Here is a 26,019-nt window from a genome sequence, read left to right on the forward strand (position 1 = left end):
ACGCCTTGATGCTGGCCTAGCAGGAAGACTACCAGGCATTCGGGCATCTGCTCGCGTCGGCAGGGGCTTTGACCGCCACCACAGCGGACCCTCCTCACGTCACCCTCATGAAGATAAGCCTGCATGACGATCCGGAAGCTTTCCTCGCTCTCTTTGAGCAAGCAGCCGAAACATGGGAGTGGCTGCTCAAGCAGTGCGTGGCACGCCTCCTCCCACTCCTGACTGGCGAGGCGCAGCTCGCAGTGCAGCAACTCCCTGCCAACAGCCAGCTCATGTACGCCGACCTAAAGAAAGCCATCCTGCAGCGTGTCGGCCACTGCCCGGAACAACATCACCAGCACTTCCGGATGCTGATGTTGGAGGAAGTTGGCTGGCTGTTCACATTCGGTCAGCAACTCCGGGACGCCTGCTGGCGGTGGCTGAGGGCAGAAGACCATGACGCCGACAGGATCATTGATCTGGTGGCACTGGAACAGTTCATCTCTCGACTTCCAGAAGGAATGTCAGAATGGGTCCAGTATCATTGCCCGGCATCACTAGAACGAGCCATCGAGTTGGCAGAGGACCATCTGGCAGCGGTTCCAACAGCAGGGAGATAAGGTGCCTCTCCTTGATTCTTTTCCCTCTCCCCCCCCCCCCCACTTTTCCCTTCTCCGCCCCGTTACCCCACCGCGGAGGCGGGGGCCGGCCCCTCCTCAGCCGGCCCATTGCACCTATGGTGTCCTCCCATCTCCCTCTTCCATGTCTGTGTCTTCTCCCCCTCAGGTGAGTGATGCCCATAACGCCGGTGCAGAGGGAAAGCCTGGGCTGGTGTGCTGGTGTGGCGGGAGCCAGAGCATCTCCAGGGTCAGGGCTCCGTGATGGAGATGGGAGCTGTGATCCAGATCCCCAACGCACCAGAGACCGCCCCGGATCGGACCGGAATGTATTGGATACCAGTAAGTGTTCAAGGGGATACATATCACGCGTTGGTGGATTCTGGTTGTAATCAGACCTCAATTCACCAAAGCCTGGTGCAAGGTGAGGCATTGGGGAGAGCACAAGCGGTGAAGGTGTTGTGTGCGCACGGGGATGTTCACAATTATCCTCTAGTGCCTGTTCATATTCTATTCTGGGGCCAAAAGCATAGAATAAAGGTGGTGGTTAATTCTCGTCTCACCCACTCACTGATTTTGGGAACTGATTGGCTGAGGTTTCAAACCTTAATGGAACACGTAGTAGGGAGTGGGTCCTGCAGTAAAACGTCACGGGGGGATCCCCGTGTGGCATTGACTGGAGAAGCTGTCACAGAGCCGTCCACATCACCGCGTCAGGGCAATACAAGGAGTGAGGAGCAGCTCACCCCTCCTCCCACTCTCGGGGATTCCCTCAAGGATTTCCCTTTAGAGCAGTCATGAGACAAGACTCTGTGGCATGCATTTGACCAAGTGAGAGTAATCGATGGTCAAACTCTCCAGCCAAATGCGGTACCCGCCTTCCCATACTTTGCGATTATTAAAGATAGACTGTATCAAGTGTCGCAGAACACTTAAACCAGTGAACAAATACCAGTTGTTAATCCCTAAGAGCCATAGGGAACTCGTATTCCATGTGGCTCACTTTAATCCCATGACCGGACACTTAGGGCAGGATAAAACACTAGTCCAAATAATGGCCTGGTTATATTGACCAGGGATTCACAGGGATGTTTGTTGGTGGTGTGCGGTGTGCCGTGAATGCCAATTAGTAAATACCATGGCCACTCCAAAAGCGCCTTTGCGCCCTCTCCCTTTAATCGAGACCCCCTTTGAGAGAATTGGTATGGATCTCGTCAAGCCATTAGATTGGTCAGCATGAGGATATCGCTTTATTTTAGTTCTGGTGGATGGATTATGCAATGCGATATCTGGAAGCAGTGCCTCTCTGCAATATCTCAGCATGCAGTATTGCAGAAGCACTCTTCCGTATTATGTCCCGGGTTGGGATTCCAAAAGGAATCCTGACAGACCAAGGCACTTTGTTTATGTCACACACACTGCGCAAACTGTACGAGTTGTTGGGAATTAAATCTATCCGCACCAGTGTTTATCACCCACAAACTGATGGTTTGGTAGGGAGGTTTAATCAAACACTTAAAAATTTAATTCAAAAGTTCGTAAGTGAAGACACACATAATTGGGACAGATGGCTCAAGCCCCTGTTATTTGCAGTACGAGAGGTCCCGCAAGCGTCCATGAGATTTTCCCCGTTTGAATTGTTATATGGGCGAAAGTCACGCGGCATCTTGGACGTGCTGTGGGAAAATTGGGAGGAGGGACCTTCACCTAATAAGAACGAAATTCAATACGTTCTCGAACTGCGCGCAAAGCTCCACACCCTCATGCACTTAACCCAGGAGAATTTGCGCCAGGTACAAGAATGTCAAGCCCAGCTGTACGACAGGGGCACACGCCTTTTCACTCCGGGAGACAAAGTACTTGCGTTATTGCCCACGTCGAGTTCCAAATTAGTCACCAAGTGGCAAGGGCCCTTTGAGGTCACACGGCGAGTTGGGGACGTTGACTCTGAGGTGAGGTGAACGGATAGGGGCGGGGCTCTACAAATGTACCACCTCAACCTATTAAAACGTTGGAATGAGGGGGTCCCTGTGGCATTGATAGTTCCGGAGAAGGCGGAGCTGGGGCCGGAGGTAAAAACAACCAAAACCACAACCCGAACTGCTCCTGTCCCTTGTGGAGACCACCTACCACTGGCCCAACTCACAAAGGTGGCCAAGTTGCAGGAGGAATTTTCTGATGTGTTCTCGCCCCTTCCTGGTTGCAACCACCTCATGGAACACCACACTGAAACACCCCTGGGGGTGGTGGTGCATAGCCGCCCTTACCGCTTACCCAAACACACAAAAAAAAATGGTTTGGGACGAACTCAAGGCCATGCTTGGCTCAAGGAGTCACACAGTGACTGGAGCAGCCCGGTGGTCCTGGTATCCAAGGCTGACGGGTCGGTCCGGTTCTGTGTGGACTATAGAAAAGTCAATGCGCTGTCTAAATTCGACGCGTACCCAATGCCTCGCACTGATGAGTTGCTTGATCGGTTAGGTGCAGCTCACTTTTATGCAACACTGGATTCGACGAAGGGATATTGGCAGATCTCCTTGACTCCTCTATCCCGAGAGAAAACGGCTTTTTCCACACCGTTTGGATTACACTTCCTTTTGGGTTGTTTGGGGCTCCTGCTACATTCCAGCATGGACAAGATCCTCTGCCCCCACACCACCTATGCAGCAGCCTAGTTAGAAGGCATCATCATATACAGCAGTGACTGGCTGCGGCACATAGAACACCTTAGGGCCATCCTAGAGTCACTGAGGTGGGCGGGTCTCACAGCTAAATGGAAAAAGTGTGCAATTGGGCGGGTGGAAGTACGGTATCTGGGCTTCCACTTGGGTCATGGGCAGGTGCGTCCCCAAATTGACAAGACAGCATTGATTGAGGCCTGCCTGAGGCCTAAGACCAAAAAGGGGGTGAGATAGTTCCTGAGGCTGGCTGGCTACTATCATAGGTTCATACCTAATTATTCGGACGTCACCAGCCCGCTGACTGATCTCACTGAAAAGGGAGCACTGGATCCACAGTGGACGGAGCAGTGCCAACAGGCTTTCACCAGGGTAAAAGCTAAGGCTGCAACGATACATTAGGCCACGATACAATACGTATCACGATATTAGGGTCACGATACAATACGTATCGCGATACACAATGATACACGACAAACTGGTGTGAAAATGTCAAAAATGACATTTTTAATATGAATCAACAATAACACCATACATTTATGCAGACATTACAGTGTATGAGAAATGATGAGCGACCAGCCGATATAAACAGATAACAACACATCCTTCATCTGTTTACATAAAAGGGTGACTTCTTACCATGCTTACAGTTCTTACTAAATACCAATATATCAGCAATGCATGCACATTACATGCAGTGTGTGGAATAATCCACTGTACATATGCAGAGATTGGACTGACCAACTGACTTAGTTGGACTAAAACAGACTAGTTGATTAAAGCACCATTTGCACAATAGCTGCTATTGTGCAAATAGTATAGTCTCTACATGCGGAAAATGAGTTAGTATCGTCGTGTATCACGATTCGTTTTGGCCGGCGATACATATCGTATCGTGGCGAAAGTATCGCGATGCATCGATGCATCGGTGAATCGTTGCACCCCTAGTAAAAGCTGCACTGTGTGAGAGGGGCCACTCTTACACTCCCCTGACTTCTCCCTCTCCTTTATTTTGAAGGCAGATGCATCAGACAGAGGGCTGGGGGCCGTTGTATCCCAGAAGGTGGAGAGCGAGGAATGCCCCGTGCTGTTTCTCAGCCGCAAGCTCTTGATGCGTGAAAGTAAGTACAACACCATCGGGAAAGAGTGCTTGGCCATGAAGTGGGTGGTACTACCTGCTGGGGCACCATTTCACCCTCTGTTCGGACCATGCGCCCCTACAGTGGCTCCACTGCATGAAAGATACCAATGCGCAGATCACCCGTTGGTATCTAGCCCTCCAGTCATTTAAATTCGAGGTGGTCCACAAGCTGGGGGCACAGATGATAGTGGCGGACTTCCTGTCCCATTGGGCGGGGCAGGGGGGAGGTGGAGGGAGTCCGCTGCAGGCTGGACAGCTCCCCGGACTGAGTCGGGCGGTGGGGGTATGTAGCAGCGGGGGTATGTAGCAGCGGGGTCGTGGCCTAGCGGCAGTTTGTGAATGGGGGGGGCCAGGGAAGGTGAGTGGCAAAGTCAGTGCACATGTGGTTAATTAATGTTGTGTGTCTGTGTTGTTGCAGTGACAGAGTATAGAAAAGGTAGAAAAGAGCAGAGAGAGAGAAGCTCTCCCGACCAGAACATATGTGTGTGTTGCGTGTGTGAGCAGTGAGTGAGTAAAGTTGAAAAGCAGAAAAATAAGGAAAATAAAAAAAGTGTGTATATGAACATCAGCTCCCGCCTACCGTGCTTCTGTACTCCACCCACATCAGGGACATATTACAACGGTATAGAACCCCCAAGCGGAAGTTTGGTACCAAATGGCTATGATTTGTGGTTGCTGAGAAAAAGGGTGTTTCGGACAGACCGAGATACAGATGGACTGACAGAGGTAAACCAGTTTACCTCCCCTCCTTTGGAGCAGGGGTATAATAAATAATTGTAATCACTGGCAAATTGCTGTGGGGACGTGCTGTTATAAGAAAATAATCACAGTAATATGTACAAAGTGTAAATTTTTTCTAGTACTGGCCATGCTTATAAGACACAACCTGGAGGTACATGAATGAATCTTCACTTGCTTGTGTGACAGCAGAGAGACTGTATCAGAATCTTAGCATCATCTCTGGCCGATCAGAGGGCATTCGTGATGGAATGGCTAGTCAGTCTATAATAAAGACTTGCGAAGAAGGAAGTGAGGTTTTACCTGCAATCAGAGATGGCCGCAGTGGATGGAAGGACACACACATGATGGGTGCTGCCGTCTCGATGACCATGTCGGGCTGTTTTGGGTTCACTCTTCTCCGGTCCAGATTCCACGTGCACACGTATGACCTCTCAGTGCTCCAGTCACCATCACTGACACTAAAACCCAGCAATGACCATGGCTGTGTTTACAAGCAGAAGTTTTCAACCACATGACATGAGTGCAATGACAGATTCCATATGTAGTTAGTTTTTTTTTTTTCTTTTTTATCAGACATCTAATTTATTGGGTTTGTTTACCTGACATGTTTCGACGTACAACTTCCGTCTTCCTCAGAGTGTCACCGGATGTTAATTGGTGACGCATCTTTTATCAGCTGCTGTTTCTGAAGGCGTGGCCTTCCTGTCTGGTTTGACAGGCGTGACCGACCTGTCAAACCAGACAGGAAGGCCACGCCTTCAGAAACAGCAGCTGATAAAAGATGCGTCACCAATTAACATCCGGTGACACTCTGAGGAAGACGGAAGTTGTACGTCGAAACATGTCAGGTAAACAAACCCAATAAATTAGATGTCTGATAAAAAAGAAAAAAAAAACTAACTATATTTAATATAAGACATAATGAACGTAATCGAAAGATTAAGAATTAGTTACGGAGACGAAAGCATCAAGGAGTTTCGCCGCCTAGAGAGATTGACACGGAAACGGGCACGCTACAGGAATCACCTGAGATTCAATCTGCGCTGCCGGGATGAGGAAGTCGTACCGGCCAGCCTGAACATAAAGAACCCGATTCCAACCAGAAACGCGGAAAAGATGATCAGGAAAGTGCGGATGACTCTGGTAAAAGAACGGATACGGTGCACAACGGATAAACTAAATAATATCAACAGCGAACTACACAGAGAGACGGAAACTTTCAAACGCCGGTTTCCACAAAACAAGGAAATGGAAATAGCAATACACGGACACTTGGCAGACATACACGAACAGGAATTCACAGAGACAAAAACCCGACAAATACGAAAACTGGACAAACTCATCGCACAGAAAAAGAAGGCAGAACCGGAGCACGCACACATCAACGACAAATGGATTTACAACATATCAAGGTACAAACTCTCACAAGCAGAACGCAGTATACTAGCAAAAGGACTCAACTACGCTGTCACACCGAACAACATACCACACGACGAATTCATTCTGGCAACTGAGTTAGCATGTGAGAAAATACAGGATCAGGGACAAAAAGCAGCACTAAGAAACGCAATAGCTGGTATATTGAAAACGGCCAAACCACCACCCAGCAACATCACCAAACAGGAAGCCAAAGCCATGAAAACATTAGCAAAAAATAAAGACATCACAATCCTCCCAGCAGATAAAGGCAGAACAACAGTTATTATGGACACTGATGAATATGAACGAAAAATGAATGAATTACTCAGCGACAACGCATTTGAAATATTAAAAAAAGACCCAACAGAAGACAAGAAAAAGAAACTTAAAGCACTACTAAAACCACTACTCAATGAAAATAAAATAGATAAGCAGGATTACAATCATTTAGTACCCACAGCCAATGTCATCCCCAGGATTTACGGCACACCAAAAATACACAAACCAGGAACACCATTACGCCCCATAGTAGATAGCATTGGTTCGGTCACATACAACTTATCAAAAGCACTCACCGAAATAATTAAACCATTACTAGGACTCACAGACCAACACTGCAAAAACTCAAAACATCTGGCAGAAGAACTAAAAAACATAAAAATGCAGCAAGATGAAGTTTTCATTTCACATGATGTCATATCTCTTTTCACCAGAACACCCACGGAAGCCACCATACAGATAGTACAAGACAAATTAAAAACAGACAGGACGCTCAAGAAACGTACAAACCTCACCGTACAAGACATCACTCAGCTTCTTCAATTCATCGCCACATCCACATACTTTCAGTTCAGGAATACAATCTACAGACAGAAGGAAGGTTTTGCCATGGGAGACCCACTATCAGCCATCATGTGCGGTTTTTTCATGGAGGATCTGGAGCAAAAAGCACTCACCACAATACCAGCGGAATACAGACCAACACTCTGGAAACGGTATGTGGACGACATATTGGAAAAAGTAAAGAGGGGACACACTCAACAACTCACCGACCATCTTAACACCATAGACAAAACCGGCAATATAAAATTCACACATGAAGAAGAAACGGAGCAGTCAATAGCATTTTTGGATTTAAAAATACAACACACAGAAGATGGGGATATCAAAATAAAAGTACACAGAAAACCCACACACACCGACCAATATTTAAACTGGACTTCCGAACACCCCATAATGCACAAAATATCCGTAGTTAGAACATTACATGAACGCACAGCAATAATTACAGATCCACAGGACAAAGAACAGGAGGAACAACATATACAACACGCACTGAAAGCATGTCAATATCCACAATGGGCAATATCCAAAGGGGCGAAACAGGTTAAAAACAACAAAACACAAAAGAAAGAGAAAAAACAAACTAACAAACAAGAACACAGGGGAGTAGTTACATTACCATACATCAGGGGAATAACTGAACGCATTCAAAGAGTAATGAGGAAACACAATGTTAACACACCTGTCAAACCACACACAACACTCCGTCAGATCCTGGTGCATCCCAAAGACAGAATACATCCGGACAACAGATACAACACCATATATGAGATTCCATGTAAATTATGCAATAAAACTTATATTGGGGAGACAGGAAGGAGTTTCAGCACAAGAAAACATGAACATAAGAAAGAGTGCGAAAAGGAGACAGCTACAAGACAAACCCGAACAATAAAAGAAAAGGCACAACAGGAAAATTATAAGTCAGCTATAACAGATCACTGTAAAAGGGAAAATCACATTATGGACTGGGGGAATGCCAGAGTCATCCGCACAGAAGATAACAAACATCAGCGCTGGATCAGGGAGGCCATGGAGATCCGTAAGCGAAGCCCGAGGACCATCAACCGGGATGAGGGAGCATACATGCTCTCCCACACCTGGAGTGCCATCTTGCAGGGGACAAACAGACAGTAGAAGGCGTGACCGACCTGTCAAACCAGACAGGAAGGCCACGCCTTCAGAAACAGCAGCTGATAAAAGATGCGTCACCAATTAACATCCGGTGACACTCTGAGGAAGACGGAAGTTGTACGTCGAAACATGTCAGGTAAACAAACCCAATAAATTAGATGTCTGATAAAAAAGAAAAAAAAAACTAACTATATTTAATATAAGACATAATGAACGTAATCGAAAGAGATTCCATATGTGTTATTCGTATATTCTACCTGAATTCATGTTGTATAAAATGCCAGTTTATTCACTATGTGGTGTTAAGTTAGAATAATAGGAAGAATAATGGGGTCAGATCTGTGTAATGTGTGCTAGCCGAGAGTTCAGTGTCCTTAATAGTGTTGAAACAAGTTTAAAATGTTAACTGTATTGCATGTATAAAACAGGCTCCAAATGTCCTTGTTGAACAGAAAGTGAGAATTTGTATCCAATTTACTTCAAACTTTATCTAAGATCACAGATATTATTGCATTTTCTAAAAGGTGTAACATGAACTGTACCTATATTTAGCAATCACAGCATATTCACTATGTAGTGCACTATTTAGGGTGTTCTTTTCATGCTGTAGTTCTGAAACCCCTCCTGGTACCTACTGCATGAAGAGTAAAAGCTCCAAACACTCCAAAATACCCATAATGCACTTTGAAGTCAGTGGGCACCATTTTGGACATAATGTGTGTTTTCTCAGAGGACTGATTGTTCTTGCTTGTGTCACAAACACACATTTTCTAATTGTAAAAGAAATTAAGCATTCACATATACCCTTTTTCGACCAACAGGGAACAGGTTCTGTTCTTGTTCGTGGACCAAATTTTGAACTCTTCAGAGCATTTTGACCAAAAATAAATTGGTTCAGAACCTGAAAAGTTGGTTCCCAGCTGGAAATGAAATATAGCCATTTTTCCAGCACAAACCATCATGACATCAGTGGATGTGTCATTAGTTTGGAGTGGAAGCAGAGCGCAGCAATGGAGAACGTAATGGAAAAGCATACATCTTCAGAAAAAAAAGAGTGCTCTGAGAGCACAATATCGCCCGCTGGCAACTACAACCCTGATTCCAAAAAAGTTGGGACAAAGTACAAATTGTAAATAAAAACGGAATGCAATGATGTGGAAGTTTCAAAATTCCATATTTTATTCAGAATAGAACATAGATGACATATCAAATGTTTAAACTGAGAAAATTTATCATTTAAAGAGAAAAATCAGGTGATTTTAAATTTCATGACAACAACACATCTCAAAAAAGTTGGGACAAGGCCATGTTTACCACTGTGAGACATCCCCTTTTCTCTTTACAACAGTCTATAAACGTCTGGGGACTGAGGAGACAAGTTGCTCAAGTTTAGGAATAGGAATGTTAACCCATTCTTGTCTAATGTAGAATTCTAGTTGCTCAACTGTCTTAGGTCTTTTTTGTCGTATCTTCCGTTTTATGATGCGCCAAATGTTTTCTATGGGTGAAAGATCTGGACTGCAGGCTGGCCAGTTCAGTACCCGGACCCTTCTTCTACGCAGCCATGATGCTGTAATTGATGCAGTATGTGGTTTGGCATTGTCATGCTGGAAAATGCAAGGTCTTCCCTGAAAGAGACGTCGTCTGGATGGGAGCATATGTTGCTCTAGAACCTGGATATACCTTTCAGCATTGATGGTGTCTTTCCAGATGTGTAAGCTGCCCATGCCACACACACTAATGCAACCCCATACCATCAGAGATGCAGGCTTCTGAACTGAGTGCTGATAACAACTTGGGTCGTCCTTCTCCTCTTTAGTCTGAATGACACGGCGTCCCTGATTTCCATAAAGAACTTCAAATTTTGATTCGTCTGACCACAGAACAGTTTTCCACTTTGCCACAGTCCATTTTAAATGAGCCTTGGCCCAGAGAAGACGTCTGCGCTTCTGGATCATGTTTAGATACGGCTTCTTCTTTGAACTATAGAGTTTTAGCTGGCAACGGCGGATGGCACGGTGAATTGTGTTCACAGATAATGTTCTCCGGAAATATTCCTGAGCCCATTTTGTGATTTCCAATACAGAAGCATGCCTGTATGTGATGCAGTGCCGTCTAAGGGCCCGAAGATCACGGGCACCCAGTATGGTTTTCTGGCCTTGACCCTTACGCACAGAGATTCTTCCAGAGTCTCTGAATCTTTTGATGATATTATGCACTGTAGATGATGATATGTTCAAACTCTTTGCAATTTTACACTGTCGAACTCCTTTCTGATATTGCTCCACTATTTGTCTGCGCAGAATTAGGGGGATTGGTGATCCTCTTTCCATCTTTACTTCTGAGAGCCGCTGCCACTCCAAGATGCTCTTTTTATACCCAGTCATGTTAATGACCTATTGCCAATTGACCTAATGAGTTGCAATTTGGTCCTCCAGCTGTTCCTTTTTCGTACCTTTAACTTTTCCAGCCTCTTATTGCCCCTGTCCCAACTTTTTTGAGATGTGTTGCTGTCATGAAATTTCAAATGAGCCAATATTTGGCATGAAATTTCAAAATGTCTCACTTTCGACATTTGATATGTTGTCTATGTTCTATTGTGAATACAATATCAGTTTTTGAGACTTGTAAATTATTGCATTCCGTTTTTATTTACAATTTGTACTTTGTCCCAACATTTTTGGAATCTGGGTTGTATACCATCACTCTGGTAAAATGCGACAGAATTGAACGAAATTGCAATATGTGCATTACCAACATATAACAGAATCCTGCCAAGTTTCGTTAAATTCCTCCAAAAATTGAGAGAGGAGTTGATTTCAGAAGGTGAGTACCCTTCCCGGGATGGACGGACGGACATCGCCACGACATAATCCCCCTTTGGGCCTCTTAGCTAGCGGGGGATAAAAATCGTGAGGGAAGTTGATTTCAGAAAGCAAGCACACCTTCATGAAATTGCCAAAGTACAAGTTTGTTAATAATCAAGGGCAAAACTCTGGTAAACTTTGCCCAAATTAAACGAAATTTCAATATGCATATAACTGTCATATAACAAAGCCTTTTGCCAACTTTGGTGAAATTCCTCCACAAATTGAGAGGAGCTGATTTCAGTAGAATGTAAACCCTCATGAAATTGTCAAAGTACAAGTTATTTAATTAAGGGTCAAAACTCTGGTAAAATTTTCATCAACAAAATTAAATCACAATATGTGTATTACCATAATATAACAAGGCCTTTTGCCAAGCTTTGAGAAATTTGTCCAAAATTTGTAAGAGGAGTTGATGTCAGAAAGCTAGCACACCTTCATTAAATTGCGAAAGTACAAGGTTGTTAATCAAGGGCCACAACTCTGGTAAAATGAGACCAAATTGAACAAAATAATATGCGTATTACCCACATGTAGCAAAGCCTTTTGCCAAGTTTGGTGAAATTCCTCCAAAAATTTTGAGAGGAGTTGATTTCAGAAGGAAAACACATTCTCATGAAATTGTCAAATTATAATCTTGTTAATCAAGGGATGTAACTCTGGTAAAATGTGACTGAATTTAACGAAATTATAATATGCGTATTACCGACATATAACAAAGAATCCTGCCAAGTTTCGTGAAATTCCTCCAAAAATTGTGAGAGGAGTTGATTTCAGAAGGTGAGTACCCTTCCCGGGATGGACGGACGGGCGGACACCTAACATAATCCCCCTTCGGGCCTTTTGGCCAGCGGGGTATAAAAACGGACCAAAAACAAATATCTGCCATAACAGAACAAAAGCTCACAGGTAATCAGTGTGCACCACCATCTTGCTGCTACTGTTTACTCCCGTTGTGAATTGTGCAACGCCCTCCGTTCGTGACGCATCCTTGATTACAACAGTTCTGCTCAAAACTGGTGAAAATGTGGGCCGGTGCGCTAGCTAGCACCAAGGTTCAAAGAATCCTGATTGTAACCGGTTCAAGAACCCGTTCTCTGTTGGTCGAAAAGGGGTAACAGAGATTGTCAGACTATTTAAGAGATTTAGACTGTGTAGGACTGTCATTCTAATCAAGATGTGAGGGTTTGTTTGTTTTTTTAATTCCTGATTGATTATTTCAGGGTGATAAAGATATAACCCGAGGTTTGTGTATGCACACATCATTTTACACAAGTTGGGAGGAATCTGATTATTTTTGTGCACTATTAAATTCAAGGAAAGTGTTATAAATAAAGTCCAGGAGTACAGACCTAATAATGACTGCATCACTTAACACTGGGCACCACTGTTTATTTTCATATACTGTATAATAATGATAGCAATAGGTGTCATACCGTCCAAAAGCACACGCTATAACAGAACCGGTGCAGTTCCAGGACACACTGGTCACCTGCAGCCCCTTGTCCTGAGCCTCACAGTACCCAAGATTGAATAAACAGGACACCTGTACAGGAAACATAGAGTTTCATTACATCAGCACACCGGACATCACACACATGGGTGACTGAGATTCTTTTGCGTGTTTGATCCTCACTGTCTCGTGCTGATCAGTCCAGTTCACTTCATAGCCATCAAAAGCGTGGCTCTTTGAGTTCTTCACCAGCTCCTGGATGACCAGGTCCTCCACACGGTGCAGGAAATCCCTCAGCCCGGGCAGCTCTGCTGAGAGATCTGAGTGGAGTGTGAGCTGATCAGTGAGGCTTTCTGGAGGATCGGTCTGTGTGCTGTTGCTTAAAACACTTCTGACCTGTGTCTCAGACTCGGCTGTGTGAACTGGGATGGTCTGACATGCTTTCTGAGAGCAGAAGCAAAAGTTCACAGTGTCATGTCTAACACATTCACACTGAGTTTTAACAAAACTGACAGGACATCCTGTAATGTATAATTACTAGTGCTGTCAAAAATGTCGCGTTATTAACGCGTTAACTTGACTCAATTTTAACGGCGATAATTTTTTTATCGCGAGATTAACGCTCTGTGGCATGATGTAGGTTTTTCATAAGCTTTTGAAACTGCCAGGAACTTGGAACAGAGACTTTGGTTAGAAAACCGATAGCAGCTAGACTGTAATGCCCCGCACAGCCAGAGCCCTCTGCCCCCCAAGAACCAGCGCGGGCAGGGCGCGCTAGTAGAGATGGGATTTATGGCTCTTTGATGGGATCCGCATCTTTGTGATCCGTTCTTTGAAAAGAGACGTTCAAAAGACTGGCTAATTTGGCTCATTTTAAATATTTATTCAGCTTTAAGAAGACAGCGTCTAAAGAAGCCAGATCCCTCTGAACTGTAAACTCAATGCTATCCCAGAAATCCTTCCTGTTATATGCAAATTTGGCCGCCTCTGATTGGACAGCGCGACGCATCAACAGGCAGAAAGTGTAAAAGTACAAAATGTGTTAAGTGAGCTGAAACAGTAAAGATCAGATTCAATGCAATATTTATCAACGAACGACTTAAAGTTAATATAATAGTGTACTTTATATTATAATCAAGCATGTCAAGCCTACCGTCACTGTGTAACCTGTCTCTCTGAGTTGTAGACTAACTCAAACAGTAGATCATTTCACTCATGGTTCTCTTGCTAGCCCCGCGCCGGTGCTCGGCTTAGGTTTCACTTTGCGGTGGCTGTGTCAAGACGTGTTATGCTTTGCAATAAAAAAAAAAACATTGGTACAAAGCAAGCCCATTCACTTTTTTATGCTGATAAGAGAATTACAATGGTTTTTTATGTGACAAAAATGTGCGATTAAATTGCGATTAATCGCGAATTAACTATAACTGTCGCGACATTAATCGCGATTAAATATTTTAATCGCTTGACAGCACTAATAATTACATTAATAATGTATAATGTACAATGCTACAATTGAATGGCAAATCTCTCACAAACCTAAACAGACAAAAACAGTGGGCCTGAGCCTGTTAAAAATATATCAGTATTGTCACATCATCAGTACGTTTACAGAATTTTTCAGAACAAAATCCGCTGTTTGAATCTGTTTACTAATAATTGCTTATTTTCCTTTCTTTTCTGGGATGACAAAAATCACCAGTGAAATGGCACTTTTGCTTTCAGTTGTCACTTTTTTTTTTAACTTTATATGACTCATACATTCACAATATGTAAAAATAAATGCACAACTATTGATATAATACCACATTTTGACACTTTTATCACAACACGCATGAAAATCCACTGGAGTACTGGAACAGTAAGGCCGATTCTTTCATTTTTGCTCAACTGAAGACGTTTGGTTTTGAGATCAAAAGATGAAAACGAGACGACAGATCAGAATTTCAGAATTCACTGCCTGATATTTACATCTAGATGTGTTAAACAGTTAAGGCTAGGGGTTACATGAGCAAACGTTTTGGAACAGACAGTCCTAAAGTAAGTAAGGGATAATATCCAGCAAGTCGGCCATTACTGTGATATAAACCCTGACAAGGTGATGCAGGACCCCAGCAGGAAGCAATAACCATCAGCTCACTTATTACACAGCCAATTACAGTGGACATAAAAAGTGTACACTCCCCGTTAAAATGATAAGTTTTTCTGATGTAAAAAAAATTAAACCACGATAAATAATTTCAAAACTTTTCCCACCTTTAATGTGACCTATAACCTGTACAATTCAATTGAAAACAAACAAACCTGTTTGGGGGGGAAACATATATTTTTTTTTAAACATACAATAAGCTGGGGGTGGCACGGTGGTGTAGTGGTTAGCGCTGTAGCCTCACAGCAAGAAGGTCCTGGGTTCGAGCCCCGGGGCCGGCGAGGGCTTTTCTGTGCGGAGTTTGCATGTTCTCCCCGTGTCCGCGTGGGTTTCCTCCGGGTGCTCCGGTTTCCCTCACAGTCCAAAGACATGCAGGTTAGGTTAACTGGTGACTCTAAATTGAGCGTAGGTGTGAGTGTGAATGGTTGTCTGTGTCTATGTGTCAGCCCTGTGATGACCTGGCGACTTGTCCAGGGTGTACCCTGCCTTTCGCCCGTAGTCAGCTGGGATAGGCTCCAGCTTGCCTGCGACCCTGTAGAAGGATAAAGCGGCTAGAGATAATGAGATGAGATGAGACAATAAGCTGGTTGCATAAGTGTGCACACCCTTAAACTAATACTTTGTTGACACACCTTTTGATTTAATTACAGCATTCAGTCTTTTTGGGTTCACGCCTGCCATCAATTAAAACGACTCTGATTAACTCCAAATAAAGTTCAGACATTTACTCAGTTGCCTCCTCCAGCAAAAGCCAGGGTTCACAGAGAGCTTACAAAGCATCAAAGGGATCTCATTGTTGAAAGGTATCAGTCAGGAGAAGGGGACAAAAACATTTCCACAGCATTAGATATACCATGGAGCACAGTGAAGACAGTCATCAAGAAGTGGAGGAAATATGGGACAACAGTGACATTACCGAGAACTGGACATCCCTCCAAAATTGATGAAAAGACAAGATGAAAACTGCTCAGGGAGGCTGCCAAGAGGCCTACAGCAACACTGAAGGAGCTGCAGGAATTTCTGGCAAGTACTGGTTGTGTACTACACGTGACAACAATCTCCTGTATTCTCCATATGTCTGGACTATTTGGTAGGGTCGCAAGATGGAAGCCTTTTCTTACAAAGAAAAATATCCAGGCCCGGTTAAATTTTGCAAAAAAAAAAAATACATCAACTCTCCCAAAAGCATGTGGGAAAATATGTTATGGTCTGATGAAACCAAAGTTGAACTTTTTGGCCACAATTCCAAAAGGTATGTTTGGCACAAAAACAAAACTGCACATCACCAAAAGAACACCATACCCACGGTGAAGCATGGTGGTGGCAGCATCATGTTTTGGGGTTGTTTTTCTTCAGCTGGAACAGAGGCTTTAGTCAAGGTGGAGGGAATTATGAACAATTCTAAATACCAGTCAATTTTGGCCCAAAACCTTCAGGTGTCTGCTAGAAAGCTGAAGATGAATTTCATCTTTCAGCACGACAATGACCCCAAGCATACATCGAAATCAACAAAAGAATGGCTTCACCAGAAGAAAATTAAAGTTTTGGAATGGCCCAGACCTAAATCCGATTGAAAATCTGTGGGGTGACCTGAAGAGGGCTGTGCACAAGAGACGCCCTCACAGCAATCTGACAGATTTGGAGCGCTTTTGCAAGGAAGAGTGGGCAAATATTGCCAAGTCTAGATGTGGCAGGCTGATCGACTCCGACCCCAAAAAGACTGAAGGCTGGAATTAAATCAAAAGGTGCTTCAACAAAGTATTAGTTGAAGGGTGTGCACACTTACGCAACCAGCTTACTGTACGTTTTTTGGGGTGGGTTTTTTTTATGTTTTTATGTTTTCCCCCCAAACAGATTTGTTTGTCTCTCAATTGAATTATACAGGTTATAGGTCACATTAAAGGTGGGAAAAGTTTTGAAATTATTTATCGTGGTCTCATTTTTTCTTTTTTTTAACATCAAAAAACCTATAATTTTAACGGGGAGTGTACACTTTATATCCACTGTACTTATGTCACAAAATATTGATTTAAAAATGATTTTATTGTTTCCGCTAATGACGTGGTCCATAGCAATGGTCTGTTATACATAGCAATGGATACAGAAATAACAGAACGCAGAATGCCATAACTGAGCATTCGGAATCGAATGTTCAACAAACCCATGTAATGACACGCAACACTGACATCATCCAACTATACCACTCTTCTTTTGTGATGCTTTTCCAGGTTTGTACCACAGATTTTTCAGTTTTTGTTTCTTTGGGGTTTTCCCCCCCTTCAGCGTCCTCTTCAGGAGGTGAAATGCAGCTCAGTTGGATTAAGGTTTGTTCTGTTGGCAGTATGTTTTGGGTCGTGATCTTTTTGCATGATTAATTAGATCGGATGCATTTCTCTGTAAATTTCCAGACAGAATGTTTCTGTACACTTTTGAATTCATTTTGCTGCTACCATCATGAGTTACATCATCTATCCTTGACTTGAAAGTGACGTCAAAGCAGAATAGAAACCTGGATGTCGGCCATGTTGGTGGAGATACAAATGCGGGGTCAAGCGACGTTCCATACAAAACATAGTCACGCGTGCGCAACTCTTTGTTTTTCCACTGCTTTAAGCGTTCTTTCAGCTATGTCATATCTTTGTGCTGTATATGGTTGTGGTCACAACGGTACTCTTGACTGTGGCACATTCCGATTTTTTAGAATTCCATCCATGATTCGGAAAGAGGGCGAGGAAACTCTGAGGCTTAGTACAGAGAGGAGATGAGCACGGCTGAACAACATCGGCAGGGCTGATCTAACAGAGGGTAAAACCGAAACAGCTCGTGTTTGCAGTAATCATTTTATCTCAGGTGAGATTCAAAAACTCTCAGTAATATCATGGAAGAATTTTATTTCGTGTTGCTAGAATTTTGCTATAAAATGAGTGTTCGCTTGTCGTAGTTCACTCGGTCATTGTTGTAATTTTAACCCGTGTATTACCATTTCACTTCTAGGAGCACCAGCAAAATTATACGGTAGAAACAATCCAGACTGGGCGCCCACTCAGAAAATGGGCTATGTTTCATCCAAGGACGGACTTCATTCTTCGGCAGCCGAACCAGATAGAACGCGATATCGGGGGTACTTGATGGTCGGTGGAAGCGTCTTCAGAAAAGTCTGACTTTTTTAAATAATATGGGTCAAAACCACACATAGCTATCTTCTCTTTGTATCGAATCATCACTCAACTGTTCAAATCCTGATAATTCTGAGAAAATTCAGCATTGTTTACAGACACGCTTTCAGTGGCTGCCATCCTAGTTGCTTTGTATATCCATCATCATGGTGGACGCTCGTGACGTAGCACATTTTGATCACGTAGTTGCAAGTCATCTATGGTGGGGTTTACATTAGACCGTATCAGCAGATCATCAGATTAACGTTTTTAAAACGATTAGCGTGCACACAGCAACACCAATACACGATTCGCGTGCACACAGCAACGCCAATACACAGATACGCTCGGCTCCGCAGGCATCCTGCGCTCCAAATCACTCCGCCCTGAACAGCAAGTGCCCTCTGGAGGGTGCGCACTCCGGCCCTGCACAGCTCACAGAGCGCGCGAGTATAGTGCACGAGCAGTGATTCGGGACTGAGCCGCTGTGTGTGTGATTCTAGCGCATATCACTTACCACTTGCAAGTGGAAGGATGGCAAGCCTAAAGACAATCATAACTACACAATGGGCAGTATTTGCATCAGTATTTGCAGTATTTTCATACTTTTATACTCTTTAATGAAAGGTGATACAAGGTGGAAGAAGGCGCCGTTTTTCAGCAGTCGCGTCACATGACCAACGCCAGCGAATCAGGAATGTGGATGTCACAGTGATGTTGTCCAATGACGACGCCAGCTAGAGCTCAGCACAGCGTATCCGTGTATTCTCAATGTTTACACAGCACCGGACCAGACACGATCTGGATTGAATACGTGGACCCTGGCGGATTCCCGTTTCCCGGCGTTTCCAGGCGTTTTAATGTAAACGGACAGTGCATCCGCGAAGAAAACGAGACAGATACGGTCTAATGTAAACTTGGCCTCAAATGAGTAGTGAGTCTGTTCCAGAAGTGGCTATACAAGCCCAAGCCATGACACTACTTTCACCGTGCTTGACCGAGGAGCTTGTATGGTTTGGATTATGAGCAGATCCTTTCTTTCTCCACACTTTGTCCTTTCCATCCCTTTGTTAGAGGCTAATCTTGCATGGATTAAAGCAAAAAAAAATTATTTGACTGAAAATTTACGGGGGGGGGGGGGGGGGGGGGGGGATGGGTGGATTTCGATGAAATTCTGAGAATGGTTAACTTAGAACTGATAACTTTATTATCAATTAATTAATGGATTAATATATTCAATTTATTGCACTTTCTTTCCATTGCTTCCGTATATTTTTTTTTTGTGGCAAACCACACAAATGCAAGCGCCTGGAACGTTTAGTTTTTTGCACCATGAACTAAATGGCTTTCCGTTTTCACCTATTTCGTACAGCCAAGCCCACCTCCACTTGTTTTTTACACCTTTATCAATGGCAGATACATCAGTGCCTTCTTTCATGTAAAGCGCATCCATGCTGCCGAAACCGAAAGCAGAATGACATGCTCCTCTGTGCTCGACGTCAATATAGAAAAAAGTTTGGATCTTCGCTTAAATTAAAATTATAATTTGACCTTACTTTGTGTTGAATACGACTTCAAAAACAATTCAAGATTTTATTAAGAGAAATATTGTGGCCAACACGAGTGTTAAGTTACCTAAAAGATCGCGTGAAGTTGGCTGCTATCTACTTTGCGTTCATTCTCATTTTCCTCCATCATTTCATAGGCCAGAAACAGATGTTTTGACGTAATTTAACTTAGTAGGCTATGATTATTATTTAACCGTAGTCCTCTAGACATTTTGACTGTTTGGGGCATTGAATGCTGGTGTATGATTTTCAGGGAATAAAGTTTAGCGCATGTCGGAACATCATTGCGCTCGCAGCCTCCAACTCCTCAAACGTCCTTTAAATTGTGATATAACGTAGGCTATAAGGCACGGTTCTAACATACCTTACACATTAGCCTAACGAAAATAATAATTGTTGGGGCGTCTGCTGATTTGTTAGTTATAAATTTAGGTCTAATTACTTCTGACAGTCTGCAAGCATTGCACCGTCGGGTCTTCAAGTCTGGCTGAAGCAGAGGAGCGGGCTTTCCGGGGTTTATTTTTTAACATGCTCTATTTCTATATGTCCAAGTTTGAACTAAGTCATTTTGGCAAGATTTAATTTAATACAAAACAGAAATAATAATAATAATAATAATAATAATAAGTTGAATTTATATAGCGCCTTTCAAGAAACCCAAGGACGCTTTACAATTATAAACAAAGAAAAAATAAATAAATAAAGGAAAAAACAATAATAAAAATAATAAATAAATGAATAAATAATAAAAAGTAAAAAGTCCACCAAGTAGGGGTCAGGATGTAATTCCCGTGGTGTAGCAGCCACAGTCCCACCAAAAGGCGCATGAAAACGAGTCCCACATCTCCAGCACCGCCGCCGTGACGCCGTCAGCAACATCGCTTGAACACCATGCCGTGGATCCACAAAGCGAGCAGAGAAGCTCCGCCACGCAGAGCGCTGGTATGTCCCAAACCGCCTGCGCAGCCGCCGCGACACCACCGAGCAACATCGCTCGGAACATCACGCCAAGCATTAAAGCACAGAGCGCTGGACAACCACGATGTTAAATGAGCAACGAGCTCGCTGCGGTCCACAGCTGGGAGCGCAGGCATCACCCACAGCGAACCAAGGCCTGGAGGGAAACCAACGCCCAAAACTGGGTCCGGAGCTACACCACAACCGGCGGACAAAACACTCAAACAAACATCAAACTACACAAACACACAGAAAAAAAAATGAAAATTGAAAAAGAAATAAAATAAAATTAAAAAAGCTCTGGTGAGAAGCGGCAGCCAGAATGCGCACGACGTACTCTCAACCGGAAACGAAAAAAAAAGCAATTGAAGTCACATTCTATAAAATACATACAATGGAGAAATGGTCAGGCACAAGCACGCCAAGCACATGGGAATGTATTTTGCCAATTTTGACAGCGCATGTTTTTTTAATGCCGCACCGTAGACAGCGAACGTTTAAACATGATCAAACATAGGAAATGAACGACACAAAGCATGGCTCAAAAACAAAAAAGGTAAATAAACCCTGCTGATAGTTGATGGTGTTGCAACACAGTGTTATAACCCAATCTCTACCCAACCACCCGTCATTTTAATTCTCCTCGGATCAGCACCGACCTCACATTTGGCCTTGGGAGAGTTCAGTTGACGGAAATCCGTCACACGACGGAAAACTTTAATCCATGATCTTGGTATCAGAGGTTTTGTGGCTCATCTCTGCATTTCTTCATGAATTCCAGTCTGGCCTTCAGATTCATACTGCTAATGAGTGGTTTGCATCTATATTTCTGCTCTCCAAGTCTTCTTCAAACAGTGGATGGTGATCCCTTCACCTCTGCCCTGTGGAGGCTGTTAGTGATGTCACTGACTGGTGTTTCTGGGCTTTTCTTTACAGCTCTCACAATATTTCTGTCATCAGCTGCTGTTGTTTTCCTTTGCCAATTTGTTAAGGGTCTGGTTGTTAGTACACCAGTGGTTTTTTTTAATTACCTGTTTAACACATCTAGATGTAAATATCAGGAAATGAAAGCTGAAATTCTGATCTATCTTCTTCATATTTATTCTTTGAATTGGCTTTGCTGTTCCTTTCGGCGGAGACATTTTACTCTCTCTCTCTCTCTCTCTGTGTGTTTTAGTATATTAAATCTTATGAAGCTGTATGATGGCTTTATTGTGGTAACTGTTTCAATAATTATAGTACAGCGCCGACTACAATTATCGACAGTCCATAATTAGACACCTTTCCAGATTTACCAATAAAAAACAATTTTATAAAAGGTAAGTTTCAGTTACAACAGTTATTATTGGTTAATTAATCAACCGGAAGCCCCCGCCTTTAATCTTGTCGTCTGATGACACAGCCCATTACCTGAGATGGAATTTTTTCAGCATGATCAGCAATTTGAGGAAAACCCGGACATTATCATCGCAGGTAAGCATGGTGGAAAGATCATGGACATGTTTTTACTTCTCAAATTCACTGATATTTCATGATATTCCTGTCGAAACCTACTTTGTTTCTTACTCTTTCATTTGACAGTCGCCATTTTGTATCTAAACGCATGCTTGAGAAGTCACGTGCGTGAGGTATCGATAATAGTGGTCACTTTCACCGGTGTCCACCATTATCGACACCCTGTGGAATTAAGTGACATATACAACTGTTATGGATCAAGTTTTGTATAACATTGTTGAAGTAGATGAAGTACTTTAAAAAAGTAAAAGTGCTGTAAAAAAAAAATGTCTGATTCATAACAGAATGGAATGTTTATAGAGTATTTGGAATCCTACTGCAGTGAATAGAATTAGACCAGAATGAAATTCCTAGCATATAAAAAATTACATGTTTGAAATATTCAGATTTTCCTATTCCATTCAGAAAATATATATATTTTTTGCAGTTTGTTGTAAATATCTACCACATATTACAATATCGGGTGGCACGGTGGTGTAGTGGTTAGCGCTGTCGCCTCACAGCAAGAAGGTTCTAGGTTTGAGCCCCGTGGCCGGCGAGGGCCTTTCTGTGTGGAGTTTGCATGTTCTCCCCGTGTCCGCGTGGGTTTCCTCCGGGTGCTCCGGTTTCCCCCACAGTCCAAAGACATGCAGGTTAGGTTAACTGGTGACTCTAAATTGACTGTAGGTGTGAATGTGAGTGTGAATGGTTGTCTGTGTCTATGTGTCAGCCCTGTGATGACCTGGCGACTTGTCCAGGGTGTACACCGCCTTTCACCCGTAGTCAGCTGGGATAGGCTCCAGCTTGCCTGCGACCCTGTAGAACAAGATAAGCGGCTAGAGATAATGGATGGATGGATGGATGGATATTACAATATCACAAGATAGTTTATATTTGGGTTCGAGGAATGACATGCTACCTTTGACCTGGATTTTCATGCGGTTACAATGTCAATTGCCTGTTGACATTTATTGGTAAACTACAAAACTAGAAATTAAAAATACAAAACAACAAATGATTAACAAAATGTGATCTACAAAAGCACTTAGAAAGTGGAACAAAAAGATTTTCTGGCAGGTTAAACATTATCAATTCATTAGTTTACAAACATTAGAATTACTTCCTCATTTACAGAAGCACCGACATCCATATATTTATATAAAAGATATTTTGTACTAAATACAAGTCTCATCTCATTATCTCTAGCCGCTTTATCCTGTTCTACAGGGTCGCAGGCAAGCTGGAGCCTATCCCAGCTGACTACGGGCAAAAGGCAGGGTACACCCTGGACAAGTCACCAGGTCACGCTTGCTGAAAACGATGCAATACACATGCCACACCTCTAGGTGCGCTGTAAGATGGTCCCATCGGAGACACCAGAACAATAGAAGTAGACGCGTGCGCATAACTGCGCATGCGCACAGTGACTATCCCTGTCACACGCATACACTTTCTCACTCCCTATCCTATGGATATAGTCCCTTTAAATCACGTGCTCGGTTTTTGAATGGAGACGCGGAAAGAGGAATGAATGGGGGTAGATGGAAGCCGGTACGCCAACATTCTGATATCCTCCAGAATTCTTTAATGGTCCGGAATAAATTGAATGCTACACGTTGATGGATTACTTTATTCTTCTACGCCCTTTTTGAGGAATGTATTGTCGGACTTAAACCAAAATCTGAAGAGGTGAGATCGCTCCTTTTTTTCCCCTATTTTTGCTGGCGGGATTGACTCTGCCCTAAGGGCTATTCTCTCACTCTCTCTCTCACTTTGCACCATTACACAATAAATATTAATCTCATCTCATTATCTCTAGCCGCTTTATCCTTCTACAGGGTCGCAGGCAAGCTGGAGCCTATCCCAGCTGACTACGGGCAAAAGGCGGGGTACACCCTGGACAAGTCGGCAGGTCATCACAGGGCACATAGACACAGACAACCATTCACACTCACATTCACACCTACGGTCAATTTAGAGTCACCAGTTAACCTAACCTGCATGTCTTTGGACTGTGGGGGAAACCGGAGCACCCGGAGGAAACCCACGCGGACACGGGGAGAACATGCAAACTCCACACAGAAAGGCCCTCGCCGGCCCCGGGGCTCGAACCCAGGACCTTCTTGCTGTGAGGCGACAGCGCTAACCACTACACCACCGTGCCGCCCCAATAAATATTCACAGTGAAAATATTTTGTAAGCGCGTTTCATGAACCAAGTTATAGGATTTGTTGACAACTCGCATCGAGTTCGTTACACTTCTACCCGGCGTGAAGCACATGTGGTTGTGACATCATCGTAAACAAATCCGTTCTACTCATCCAAATGACTTCGCAACGGCTCCGTTGCCAGATTTTTCCACTCTGGAACCCGTTCTCAAAAGATTTTGTTTTGGGGCACCCAAAACGCCGGTGCCGTGTGGACGCCAGGCCGAAATGATAAACAATTCTATCAGATTCACCTGAATCCGTTGCCGTGCGGACAGGGCCATAGACACAGACAACCATTCACACCTACAGTCAATTTAGAGTCACCAGTTAACCTAACCTGCATGTCTTTGGACTGTGGGGGAAACCGGAGCACCCGGAGGAAACCCACGCGGACACGGGGAGAACATGCAAACTCCGCACAGAAGGGCCTTCGCCGGCCCCGGGGCTCGAACCCAGGACCTTCTTGCTGTGAGGCGACAGCGCTAACCACTACACCACCGTGCCACCCCACATACAGATCTTTTTAAATAAATAAATAAATAATCATCTGGGTGTCGATAATTGTGAAACGGTGTCACGTGATCTGATACACTAAGTAATCGGGAAATCAACTCATTTTTGGTGTTTGTTTGTTTCCCAGTGGAAGTTTGAGTAATTATTCATGCACATTACGTATTATTCATACACAATTTTCTACTTTTGCAACGGCGAAAAGCTCGTTAAGGTGTCGATAATTGTAGACGGCGCTCTAATTTTTTTCTGTTCTTTTTGCAACAGACGGTGTTATTTAAAAAAAAAATCAAAATGTCGTTTGTGAGACATTGTGCTGCTGTGTTTATTTTAAATTTTTCACTATGTACCTAAACAGGCGAGTAAACTGTGGTAAACTCTACATACCGAGTCCTGAGTCTGTCGGTGCGACTTTTTCCACGATGACTCAAAACCGACAATATCGAGAGATTCATCCGTGAACATTTTACAAAATTAGATAAATAACAACAACTCAAAACTGTCACGACTCGATATTAGCGTTTACACTAACTACAAGTAATTAGCTACGAGCTAATTTACTGACTAATGCTAGCATACCTGGTGGAAATTTACCAATGTCCTACAAGCTAGCTGGCTAACTCGCAAATAAATGCTTTAGGCTTTCCATATTAAACATTACATAGCACCGAAAGATTTTTTTTCTTTTTTTTTTTTTGTGTTATATAATGCATGCAGTGTTACGCTACACCAGCTAGCAGAAATGCTAAGACGTTTCACTGCTATTCAGTGATTCACTGGTTACCCTGGAAACCAGTGAATCATGCGTCGTTTGAGAGTCGATTCTATGAACCGACTCTTTTGGGTGAACTTTGGATCCCGACTCACAGACGTAAACAGCCTTTACACATCCTACTACTGAAAACAGAGCAACTGCTCATGTTAAGTTTTCCGTTAAACTAACAGAGATGGACAAAAGTACCCAACTTCATTACTTAAGTCAAAGTACAGATCCCACTGCTCAAATGTTACTCCGATACAAGTGAAAGTTCCATCCATCCATTATCTCTATCCTGTCCTACAGGGTCGCAGGCAAGCTGGAGCCTATCCCAGCTGACTATGGGCGAA

The 26,019-nt window shown here is 43.5% G+C and overlaps 1 protein-coding gene across 1 annotated transcript in view; it reads right to left on the reverse strand.

Moving 5' to 3' along the window:
• The window catches only part of dync2i2 (dynein 2 intermediate chain 2), a 41,714-nt gene extending 16,030 nt beyond the window's left edge, over positions 1-25,684 (reverse strand). Inside the window, exons 1-4 of the mRNA XM_060935997.1 lie at positions 25,300-25,684; positions 13,056-13,316; positions 12,856-12,965; positions 5,457-5,614 (exon numbers count right to left, since the gene is read on the reverse strand). Coding sequence (XP_060791980.1) covers positions 5,457-5,614; positions 12,856-12,965; positions 13,056-13,316; positions 25,300-25,377 — 607 coding nt within the window. The 5' untranslated portion in view covers positions 25,378-25,684. The remainder of the gene's footprint in view (positions 1-5,456; positions 5,615-12,855; positions 12,966-13,055; positions 13,317-25,299) is intronic.
• Between the last annotated feature and the right edge of the window lie 335 nt (positions 25,685-26,019).

Source organism: Neoarius graeffei, chromosome 12 (assembly GCF_027579695.1).
Source record: "Neoarius graeffei isolate fNeoGra1 chromosome 12, fNeoGra1.pri, whole genome shotgun sequence".
NCBI classification, from domain to species: domain Eukaryota; kingdom Metazoa; phylum Chordata; class Actinopteri; order Siluriformes; family Ariidae; genus Neoarius; species Neoarius graeffei.